We start from the raw sequence: 11,072 nt of genomic DNA on the forward strand, positions 1-11,072 counted from the left end.
ATTACAGGCATGAGCCACCACGCCTGGCCTGGACACAACTTTTGTTTTTGTTTTAGTTTTTTTGAGACAGAGTCTAGCTCTTGTCACCCAGGCTGGAGTGCAGAAGCACGATCACAGCTCACTGCAGCCTCGACCTGCTGAGCTCAAGCCATCCTCCCACCTCAGCCCACCCCCATCCCCCACACTACAGACGCACTACCACACAAGGCTTTTTTTTTTTTTTTAAGACACAGGGTCTCGCTATGTTGTCCAGGCTTGTCTCAAACTCCAGGCCTCAAGTGATCCTCCCGCCTCAGCCTCCCAAAGTGTGGGATTACAGTGCCCAGCCCCCATTAATTTTGTATTTTGCAGAGACAGGGTCTCACTATGTTGCCCAGGCTCACAGTCTATTTTGATAGTGCATGTATAATAGCATACAATATCAGATACTTAAGAATTAATCCAATTTAAAAAGGCATGATCTTTATGGGAAAAGGTATACAACTTTATTGAAAACATTGAGTGCAGAAATAAACCCTGCTCATGAATGGGAAAATTCAATTTTACACAGGTGCTGATTTTATCCAGACTGATCTATAGATTCAGCTGGGTTCCATTCTACATCTCAAGGGGTTTTTGGGGGGAATTTGACAAGCTGATTCTCAAGGTTACATGGAAGAGCAAGGGCCGAGACTAGAGTTTAGGAGATGATTCCCAAAGGGCACAGGGGCAGAAAAATGACCAGTGGAACCACATAGAAAAATCAATTATGGTATTTTCAATGGATCACTAGGCAGCAGGGAAAAGGAATGCCATACAGCTACACACAATAATCCGGATAAATCTCAGGAACATAATCAAGTGAAAAGGCAAACTGTAAAAGAATAAACTCGGCATGATTTCATTCATATATTTGAAAACATGCAAAGCCAACACAAACACGTTAATAAAACTATAAAGCAAAGCAACGGAATGACTGAAACAGGACAGTGTCTCCCCCACCAGGGAGGGGCAACAGCAGGAACTTCGAAGGAAATGGTAACCTTCTCAAATGCAGTGGGGCTGTTGTTTCCTCTTAATTTTATAAATGTGTTCTTGTAGCTCCTCACTAATTAAAAACAACAACAACAACGAGTCCAGGCATGGTGGCTCATGCCTGTAATCCCAGCACTTTGGGAGGCCAAGGTGGGCAGATCACCTGAGGTCAGCAGTTCAAGACCAGCCTGACCAACATGGTGAAACCCCATCTCTACAAAAGTACAAAATTTAACAGGGCATGATGGCGGGTGCCTGCAATCCCAGTTACTTGGGAGGCTAAGGCAGGAGAATCGCTTGAACCCAGGAAGTGAGCAAAGATCACGCCATTGCACTCCAGCTTGGGCAACAGAGAGACTCCATCTCGAAAAATAAAACAAAACACACAAAAAAATATGAAAATAAGATATTGTGGGCTGGGCGCAGTGGCTCATACCTGTAATCCCAGCACTTTGGGAGGCTGAGGCAGGTGGATCACCTGAGGTCAGGAGTTCCAGACCAGCCTGACCAACATGGAGAAACCCCGTCTCTACTAAAAATACAAAAACAATTAGCCGGGCATGGTGGCGCATGCCTGTAATCCCAGCTACCGAGAGGTTGCAGCAGGAGAATTGCTTGAACCCGGGAGGCGGAGGTTTTGGTGAACCGAGATCGCACCATTGCACTCCAGCCTGTGTAACAAGAGTGAAACTCTGTCTCAAAAAAGAAAAAGAGAAAGAAAGAAAATAAGAAATTGTGGAGGGCAAAGGATGAAACAGGATAAGGTGAGTCTGCTAATGCGTCTGTGCAGCCCAAAGTGCCAGGCACACCAAGTTCCTCCTGTCATTAAAAAATAGCAACAGAGCATGCCTGTTACAAAAACAACCAGCCAAGCAGCTCAGATCTTTGTGGGCATGGGCAGAGCCTGTCAGAGGGTGGGTTTCTCTGAAGGTTCTTGGGGGTCAAGCATGTTCATTCATGGGAGGCCCCCCAGCAGTATCTATGGACTTTCACTTAACCCCATTTTTTGGTCTAGCCTCTCACCCACCCCTCCCCAGTACGCCTAAGACCCGAAGCTTCTCTGGTTCCATTTATCCTTCAAATAATCCTCACGTCACACCACCCCACCCAGAGGTGTAGCTGCTGGCTGCATGATGTGGGTGGGGTGTGGGTGGGATGTGGGGGAGCGGCACCCCACTGATCCTTACATAGACTTTCCATCGGTCCCCATTGTTGGCCGAAGCCTCACCTCACCCTCCATGGTCCTGGTGGAGTTCCTGAGCCCCTCCGGGGCTCTGGCAGGTAATTCCACTTGCCTTTTGGCCCCACCTTTTGGGAACACATAATTTCAGCTCTTAATTCTCCATCCACTTTCCATCTTTGAAAATGTCAGCCAGGCGGCCGGGCACGGTGGCTCACACCTGTAATCCCAGCACTTTGGGAGGCCAAGGCAGGCAGATCACCAGGTCAGGAGATCAAGACCATCCTGGCCGGCCAGGAGTGGTGGCTCACACCTGTAATCCCAGCACTTTGGGAGGCTGAGGCAGGTGGATCACAAGGTCAGGAGATCGAGACCATCCTGGCTAACACGGTGAAACCTCGTCTCTACTAAAAATACAAAAAATTAGCTTGGCGTGGTGGCAGGCACCTGTAGTCCCAGCTACTTGAGAGGCTGAGGCAGGAGAATGGCGTGAACCCAGAAGGTGGAGCTTGCAGTGAGCCAAGATCGTGCCACTGCACTCCAGCCTGGCAACAGAACAAGAGTCTGTCTCAAAAAAAAAAAAAAAAATTGTCAGCCAGGCACGGTAGCTCACGCCTATAATCCTAGCACTTTGGGAGACGGAGGTGGAGGCAGGTGCCAGGAATTCAAATTCAGCCTGGCCAACATGGTGAAACCCCGTCTATACTAAAAATACAAAAAAATTAGCTGGGCACGGCCAGGCGCTGTGGCTCACACCTGTAATTCCAGCACTTCGGGAGGCCAAGGCAGGCGGATCACAAGGTCACGAGTTTGAGACCCGCCTGGCCAACATGGTGAAACCCCGTCTCTACTAAAAATACAAAAATTAGCCAGGCATGGTGGCGGGCACCTGTAATCCCAGCTACTCGGGAGGCTGAGGCAGGAGAATCGCTTGAACCCAGGAGGCGGAGGTTGCAGTGAGCCGAGATCACGCCATTGCACTCCTGCCTGAGCAACAAGAGCAAAACTGTCTCAAAAAAGAAAAAAAAAATCGGCCGGGCATGGTGGCGGGTGTCTGTAATCCCAGCAACTCGGGAGGCTGAATAACTTGAACCCGGGAGGTGGAGGTTGCAGTGAACCGAGATTGTGCCACTGCACTCCAGCCCCGGCAACAGAGTGAGAAAAAAGAAAATGTGGTCAGGCTTTGTGTTCTACTGTCTTCCCTCCTGTTTTCTTTCCCTTTGTATATATTTTTGGTTTTCTGTACTATCATCTTAGAGAGATCCTAAGAGAAAACTGAGACGAACACGTGTTTAGGCCTGCCATGTGGAAATGGCGGTCTCTATTCACTCTATTTACACAGAAACATTTAGCAGCTCTTGAGGAGTCCAGAGAGGTGCAGGCCTAGCCCTCTCAGCACCACCCTCCACAGATGCCCAAACAGCCCCAGCGCATTTCTTTACCTTGATTTATTTCCTACTCATTTCCTCCAGCTGTGCAAGGGTAAAGGCAAAAGCACAAAGACCTGGGTTGGACCCTGCCTCCATTTGCCGCACCATGATCTTACCACATGGATTCTCAGAGCGTAACTGCTGCCCCATGGACCAGGTTAGCTAAGAGAGGTTCCATGAAACTGCTGTTGCAGACATACTTCTAACTATAAAATGCCAAACCTGGGAAAGAATGTTTGGATTCTCATAGCCTGGATCAGTAGGACACTGCCTTGGCCTGCTGGTGCCCCACCCCCAACTCACCCAGGCCAGGGGAGGTAAAGCCCCAGCCCCTGAGACCCTCAGGCATCCTGCGGTTTCCAGGCCCTACAGAGGGTCCCAGAAACAGCCCCAGCAACAAAGTGAGGGGCCAGAAACTATGCAAAGATGGAGGGAGGCTGAGAAACAAGTCAGTGCTTTATTAACCTGGCAAAGGGGCAGCTAGGCGGCGTGAGCAGCCCCTGCCAGACCCTCCTCTGCACTCCTCTGCCTAAGTCACGGCCCAAGCCCTGGACACGTAGGAGTGTAGGTGGGCAGGGGCACGGCCAAGGAAGAGGTGGAGTTGTCCAATGCAGATGTTAAGGTCCAACCCTACTTCCTTACTGAGTCTAGGGGTGGGGGCCCCCCTCTCACCCCTTCCTCCCTGTACAGCTCTGGCTCTTCCTGGAGTCAGGAGGCTGTGTGTCCCACATCTGCTGTGGTCTGGAAGGTGATCCCATCCCCAGGCAATGGGGAGGCCAGGAAGGGCCAGAGCCAGACAAGGGCCCAGCGGGGCCCCAGGGCTGCCTGCAGGTTGTGGCAGGGACCCAGGTCATAGGAGTGCTGGCCCCGAGCCCACTCCCATGTGGTCTGGCCCCGCAGCAGCAGCATCCCATGGAAGAGCAGCCCAGCCCCGCACAGCAGCGCACCCGCCACGCACGTATCCGTCACGAAGGCCAAGGCAAACTGTGCCAGAGACACTCTGCCTGCAATAAAAGAGCAGAGAGGGTCAGGGAGGGGCAGTGGGGTCCGGCTTTCCTTCCACCCGCTCCCCTCCACCACAAAGCAGGGCTCATTCCTCCGCTCAGCAAACCCTTGTGTCGATACTCGCTGGCCAGCCCGTGCTGGGTGACAAGAACGCACTGGTAAACTGGGCAGACGCAGCCCCCTACTTGGGATACGGCTTCATTCCTGCATCACAGACTTGGTGAGCACCTCCTCAGCCCTGGAGGCGGTGCCAGGCACTAGAGGGTGTCTCTGCCCTTGGGGAGCTCACAGACATTAAAGAGGCCATTCTTGGCTGGATGCGGTGGCTCACACCTGTAATCCCAGCACTTCGGGAGGGCGAAGCAGATAGATCACCTGAGGTCAGGAATTTGAGACCAGCCTTGACAACACGGTAAAACCCCGTCTCTACTAAAAAATACAAAAATTAGCCAGATGTGGTGGCAGGCGCCTGTAATCCTGGCTACTCAGGAGGCTGGGGGGCTCAGGCAGGAGAATCGCTTTAACCTGGGAGGCGGAGGTTGCAGTGAGCTGAGATCACGCCACTGCACTCCAGCATGGGCAACAGAGCGAGACTCCATCTCAAAAAAAAAAAAAAAAAAAAAGGCCGGGCGCGGTGGCTGGTGCCTGTAATCCCAGTATTTTGGGAGGCCAAGGCGGGTGGATCACGAGGTCAGGAGTTCCAGACCAGCCTGACCAACATGGTGAAACTCCGTCTCTACTAAAAATACAAAAATTAACCAGGTGTGGTTGCGCACGCCTGTAATCCCAGCTACTCAGGAGGCTGAGGCAGGATAATCGCTTGAACCCGGGAGGTAGAGGCTGCAGTGAGCCAAGATTGCGCCATTGCACTCCAGCCTGGGTGACAGAGTGAGAAAAAAAAAAAAAAAGCCATTCTCAGTTACTTAATGTGTGCTGCCGCAGAAAAGCCAGTATCCTGTGCCATCTTGGCCCACAGTCAGCAACAAGTACCTGCTGAACTAATGGACTACGAGAGGCCATGAAATGTTACGCTAAGTGAGAGAAGCCAGGCACCAAAGGTCACATGTTTATCATCCCACTTATGTGTAACATCCTGAATAGGCAAGTCCACAGAGACAGAAAGATTAGTGGTTGCCAGGGGCTAAGGGGATTAGGGAGGAATATGGAGGGACCACTAATGGGTATGGGGTTTCTTTTTAGGGTGAAAATGTTCTGGAATTAGACAGTGGTGATGGTTGCACTACATCATGAATGTACTAAAAGCCACTGAATTGTACACTTTAAAATAGTGAAAATGGGCCAGGTGTGGTGGCTCATGCCTGTAATCCCAGCACTTTAGGAGGCTGAGGCAGGTGGATCACCTGAGGTTAGGAGTTCCAGACCAGCCTGGCCAACATGGAGAAACTCTGTCTGTACTAAAAATACAAAAAATTAGTCGGGCGTGGTGGCGCATGCCTGTAATCCCAGCTACTCGGGAGGCTGAAGCAAGAGAATCACTTGAACCTGGGAGGCGGAGGTTGTGGTGAGCCGAGATCGTGCCATTGCACTCCAGCCTGGGCAACAAGAGCGAAACTCCATCTCAAAAAAAAAAAAAAAAAACCATTCTGTTTGAAGGTCCTGAGGCAGGCCAAAGGCACTTGTGAGACAAGCAGGTGGACGGTCTGCAGGTCTGCAAGCACAGGGAGAAGCCCAGGCTGGACAAACAGTTCTGCGAGTAGGGGGTGCAAGGCAGCCCTGAGACTGTGGGCGCAGCTAGACCTGCCAAAGTGTGTAGAGTGAGGGGGGAATGGCGCCTAGACAGGAGCACGGGGAAATCGGTTCTTAGGGATCAGATATAAGATGAGAAAGGGCAACCAGAAAGGAAGGTGAACGCACCAAGGTCCCAGCCATTGGTGATGCCAGGCGGAGAACGCTTCACGGGGGCTGGGGGCCAGCAGTGTCATGAGTCTAAAAGGTCTCATAAAGCAAGAAAGTGTCCTGGAGTGTGTGGAGACAGATCCCTGGGTGAGTGGTGGTGGCAGAAGCCAGGCTGGAGCAGGCAGGGAATGAGCAGCCATGAGCCTGGGCAAGTCCCTTGGGAAGCTCAGAGCAGGGCAAGCGCTGGAGGAGGATATGAGGGCAAGGGAGGGTTTGTCCAAGGTGGGAAACCAGGAGGGCAGAGGAGGCCTGGCCTGCAGAAGAGGCAGACGCCACAGCCTGAGGCCTCCAAGCAGGGAGGTAGGCACCAAATACAAGAAGCTGGGGGCAGTCAGCTGGGCTCGGGGAGTTGAGGACAGCACAATTTGGGATGTGCCAGCTGATGTCTCACTTTCTCAGTGCCAGAGCTTGGAATGTGGGAGAGCAGGGAAGGTTTGAGCTGCTGTCGCTGGGGGTAGCAAGCTTACAAGCAAACGGGAAGGCCAGGCATAGCCGAGGGCCTGCTGAGGTCAGCAGCCATGAACATGGCATGGCATCAACCTGCCACAGACTGCCAATGCCTCTGGCTCTCAGCAGCCAGAGGCAGACACAGAGAAGCCAGGAAGGCACTGTGGAAGGAAGATGAGGGAGGAAGTTTGCGATGCTGGCAGGAGAATGGTGAGAGGGATGAGCTCTGAGCTGGACGTCGGTGGCGAAGGTGGAAAGGCACAGACGGGCGGTGAGGGCCACGAGCCTGCAGGCTCATGGACCAGGTGCCAGGGCGTGGAGGAGTAAAAGACGGAGAGAAGAGGAGGTGGGCAGCAGAAAGAGGAAGATGGGTGGTTTGTGGGGGTGACTCATTTTTGGATTCTGACCAGGACTGGGGTGTGGACATGGGAGGAGGGGAAGGAAGGAAAAATGAAGGAGGAGGCCAAGAGCTAAGCCATCCAGGCATTGAGGGGGCTGTTCATGCAAACTTCCAGACACCTTTGATTTCCACAGGGCCCAGGGCGAAGAGAGAGTCTGTGACTGGAGCCAGAGTCTTCCGTGACTGAGGGGAGTGAGTGTTGACCACAAGGTGGTAGGGCAGTGCGGCTGGAGGGCCGGGACTCATGGAGGGAGGGATCATTGAAGAGGGCAGAGGAGGACCCATTGGGAAGCTGGTGTGGGCAGATGAAGACTCTGATAACCCCAGTGGGCCGCTTCCCGAGGCCTCCCCTGGGCTGTAGGTGGGGTCCATGCACAGAGCTGGGCTTGGATAGGATGAGGAGGCACAGTGACTACCCGGAGTAGCCGGGGAGGTTCCTCAACCACAGATCAAAGTGACAGAGGGAACCATGGAAAGGTCAGGAGGAAGGAATGGGGGCGAGAAAGGCCAAAGCATTCTGGGGGTAGAGAACAAAGAGTAAAAAGGACCAGCGAGGCTTCTATCTGTAGATGGGGGAAGAGGAACATATGTGTCGTCTAGAACATGGCATCTCAGGCAGCCTGCTGATCCAAGTCTGCCCTCCCCAGCTTCCCATAACTGGGCCTTCCCCTGCCTGTCACTTTCACTGGCTCCCCACTGTCCAGTCAAATAGGAGCCATCTCCTCACACCAGTTCTCAGGACCCCACCAGCCAAGCCTCCCCTACCAATCTGGCCTTAATTCTCACAATTCCCTGCCCACTCTCCAAGCCTTTGTTCCTGCTGCTTCTCTCACTTAGAAATGCTCCTAGAATGCACTTCCACATCCCACCATGCAGACTCCCACGAGTCTTTCTCCTCTCTCAACAACTCCAGGAATCTCCAAATTCTCCAGCCAGAACGCTGCACTTGTCTCAACACACCAGTTTCCGTACTGCACCCCCGGGTGAATACCAAGCTGCCCTTACTGGCCATCACTGACACTGGAGCTGGGTCCCCCAGGCCAGAAAGCCCGTCTCCCACCAGAATGGGCTGTACTCCCCAGCCCAATACCAGGGCCCCTGCCTCTGTGCAGAGGCCTCCCAGGCTCCCCACCTGTGAGCAACATGAGCCAGGGAAGCAGGAGGAGGGCAGCCATGTGGAGGGGCGTGTGGGCTCGCAGCAGGGCCGACAGTGCAGGGCCCAGCAGCACAGAGACGTGGAGCAGGACGCCGGCGGCATGAAGCAGCAGGCACAGGAAGGGCCGGTAGTTGCCGAAGCCCACGCAGCGGCCCAGCAGGCGGCAGTGGTGGTCCCGACGCAGGATGCAGACGCGGCAGGCAGAGCAGTGTCCGCTGCGTGGCGGCACCTGGCTTTGGCACTGGTAGCAGTAACTGCAGGAAGGAACCACAGGGTCAGTTCCCCCAGCAGCTCAGATGCCCCATATTGTGCACAGGGCTGCCCCAGAGCCCATCCTGCGGAAGTGGCAACAGCCATTTGCCCTGGCTAAGCCTCAATTTCTTTACAAGTAAATGCAGGCTAAACAAGATGTCCCAGGCCCTTCTAGTTCTAGCACTACAGGTCTGAGGTCTCTTCCAGCCCTAACATCCCCAGTCCTGAGACCTCTCTCAAGCCACTGACATCCAGCAGCAAATCTCTCCCCTCCTCCACAGTCACCCCTTTGTCCAGGTCACTAGGAACTCTCTGGATTACTGCAATAGCCTCTTGACTGGTCTCCGATTCCACCTTTGCCCCACCTCGTACAGTCTCACCCCAGCAACCAAACTGACCCTCCTCTGCTTAAAACCCTCCTGTGGTTCTCCAATTTATTTCTAGTAAAAAGCAAAGCCTTCAGTGTCCTACAACATCCTTCTATCTGTGACATCTCTTCCCCTCTCTTACTGCACTCCAGCCACACTGGCCTTCTTGCTGTTCTGGGAACATACATGCTGGGTACACAACTGCCTCAGAGCCTTTGCACCACTTGTTACCTCTGCCTGGAACACCTTTCCCTCAGATTCCCACATGGCTAACCGCCCCCCACCCCCTCCAAGTTTTTTGCTCAAATGCCTCCTTCTCTATGAGGTCTACCTTGACCACATATTTATGTATATTATTTTAAAAATTAATTTAAAAAAATTTTTAGGGACAGAGTCTCGCTACGTTACCCAGGCTGGAGTGTAGTGGTTGTTCACAGGTGTGATCATAGCACACTACAGCCTCAGCCTCAGCGAAAGCCTCTGCCTGGCATAAAATGTGTGTGTAGAGCCTGTACCTGGTGTAATTTTTTTTTCTAATTATAAATTGACAAATTCCAGTTGTATATACTTATGGGATACCAAGTGATGTTATGATTTATCAGTACAGCTTGGAATAAATCAAGCTAATTAGGATAGCCATTACCTCAAACACCCATATTTTTGTGATGAGAATTTACCACCTGTTTATTTATGTATTTATGTATTTATTTATTTGAGACGGAGGGAGTCTCGTTCTGTCACCCAGGCTGGAGTGCAGTGGCTCGATCTGGGCTCACTGCAACCTCCGCCTCCCAGGTTCAAACAATTCTCTTGCCTCAGCCTCCCCAGTAGCTGAGATTACAGGCACGTGCAGCCATGCCTGACTAATTTTTTTATATTTTTAGTAGAGACGGGGTTTCACCACGTTGGCTAGGCTGGTAAACTTCTGACCTTAAGTGATCCGCAGGCCTCGGCCTCCCAAAGTGCTGGGATTACAGGTGTGAGCCAACGCACCCGGCCTAACCACCTATTTAATATTGAAACTTGCAACCCCTTTACCCTGCTCTACTTCTTGTTTCCAAACTACTATCACCTTCTAGCATTCTATATGATTTGCTTATTATTCCTCTAGTTTCTCATCTGCACCCCCCTCAAATCAGGGATTTGTTCTATTGTACCCTTCGTCCCTGTAACAAAACCTTGCACCTAGTAGGCGCCCAATAAGTATTTGCGAGTGAATAAATAACACTCAATTCTAGCTCTTCCATCCCAGGTTCTAAAAAAATTTCTGATTCTAACAATCTGGATCCTAATGTAACCCGGTTCTAACATCTCAGGTCTTGGGGCCCCTCCCCCCTGTCCAAGGCTCCCACTTCTCCCCGCCCGATCCCGCACCCCACTCACGCCCAGCCCTGGCCCAGACCGCGGCCGGCCAGCATCACGCCCCGGATGCTGGGATCCGAGCGCAGGAAGAGCCCCACGTTGCCCAGCAGGTTGAGCAGCTGGAAGGCGGCCAGCGCCAGCTGCAAGGCCCGGGCCAGGGGTCCCAGCGGCGGCGGCCCGGGACCGAGCACCAGCACGTAAGCCAGCTCCAGGCCCACGGCCGCGGCCCACAGCGCGGTGAGCACGAGAGGCAGCCGCGCGGGCGCCCCGTCCGTGCTCCCAGCCGCCCAGGGCTGCCCCATGGCCTGGACACCCAGCTGTCGGAGCCGGAGGACTAGGCTGCTTCCGTATTGGGGCGGAGATAGCGGCAGACGGACGTCTGCTACGGCCAATAGAAGCTCGGAAGGGGGGTGCGGCGAGCGCTCAGACTCTCAGGGAACGGCCGGCCCACGCGGCGAGTTGATCTGGCCAACGGACCAGCAGTGGAGGCGCTCGGAATCCTGCGGCGCTGGAGCCCGGATGACGCCGCGGCGTGATTGAC

The 11,072-nt window shown here is 53.2% G+C and overlaps 1 protein-coding gene across 3 annotated transcripts in view; it reads right to left on the reverse strand.

The window, feature by feature from the left end:
- Positions 1–11,048, reverse strand: part of ZDHHC24 (zDHHC palmitoyltransferase 24) — a 19,271-nt gene extending 8,223 nt beyond the window's left edge. For 2 of the 3 annotated variants that reach the window (XR_010135366.1, XM_063710701.1), the window contains exons 1-2: positions 10,553–11,026; positions 8,526–8,803 (exon numbers count right to left, since the gene is read on the reverse strand). Coding sequence is in view for 2 of the 3 variants with exons in the window: in XM_063710701.1 (XP_063566771.1) it covers positions 8,526–8,803; positions 10,553–10,833 (559 nt within the window). In the remaining variant the exon portion in view is untranslated. Of the gene's footprint in view, positions 1–4,062; positions 4,629–8,525; positions 8,804–10,552 lie in introns of those variants that run through there. The other variant, XM_004051596.4, reaches the window with a different exon arrangement.
- Positions 11,049–11,072: the final 24 nt, after the last annotated feature.

This window comes from Gorilla gorilla, chromosome 9 (genome assembly GCF_029281585.2).
Source record: "Gorilla gorilla gorilla isolate KB3781 chromosome 9, NHGRI_mGorGor1-v2.1_pri, whole genome shotgun sequence".
Lineage (NCBI taxonomy): Eukaryota > Metazoa > Chordata > Mammalia > Primates > Hominidae > Gorilla > Gorilla gorilla.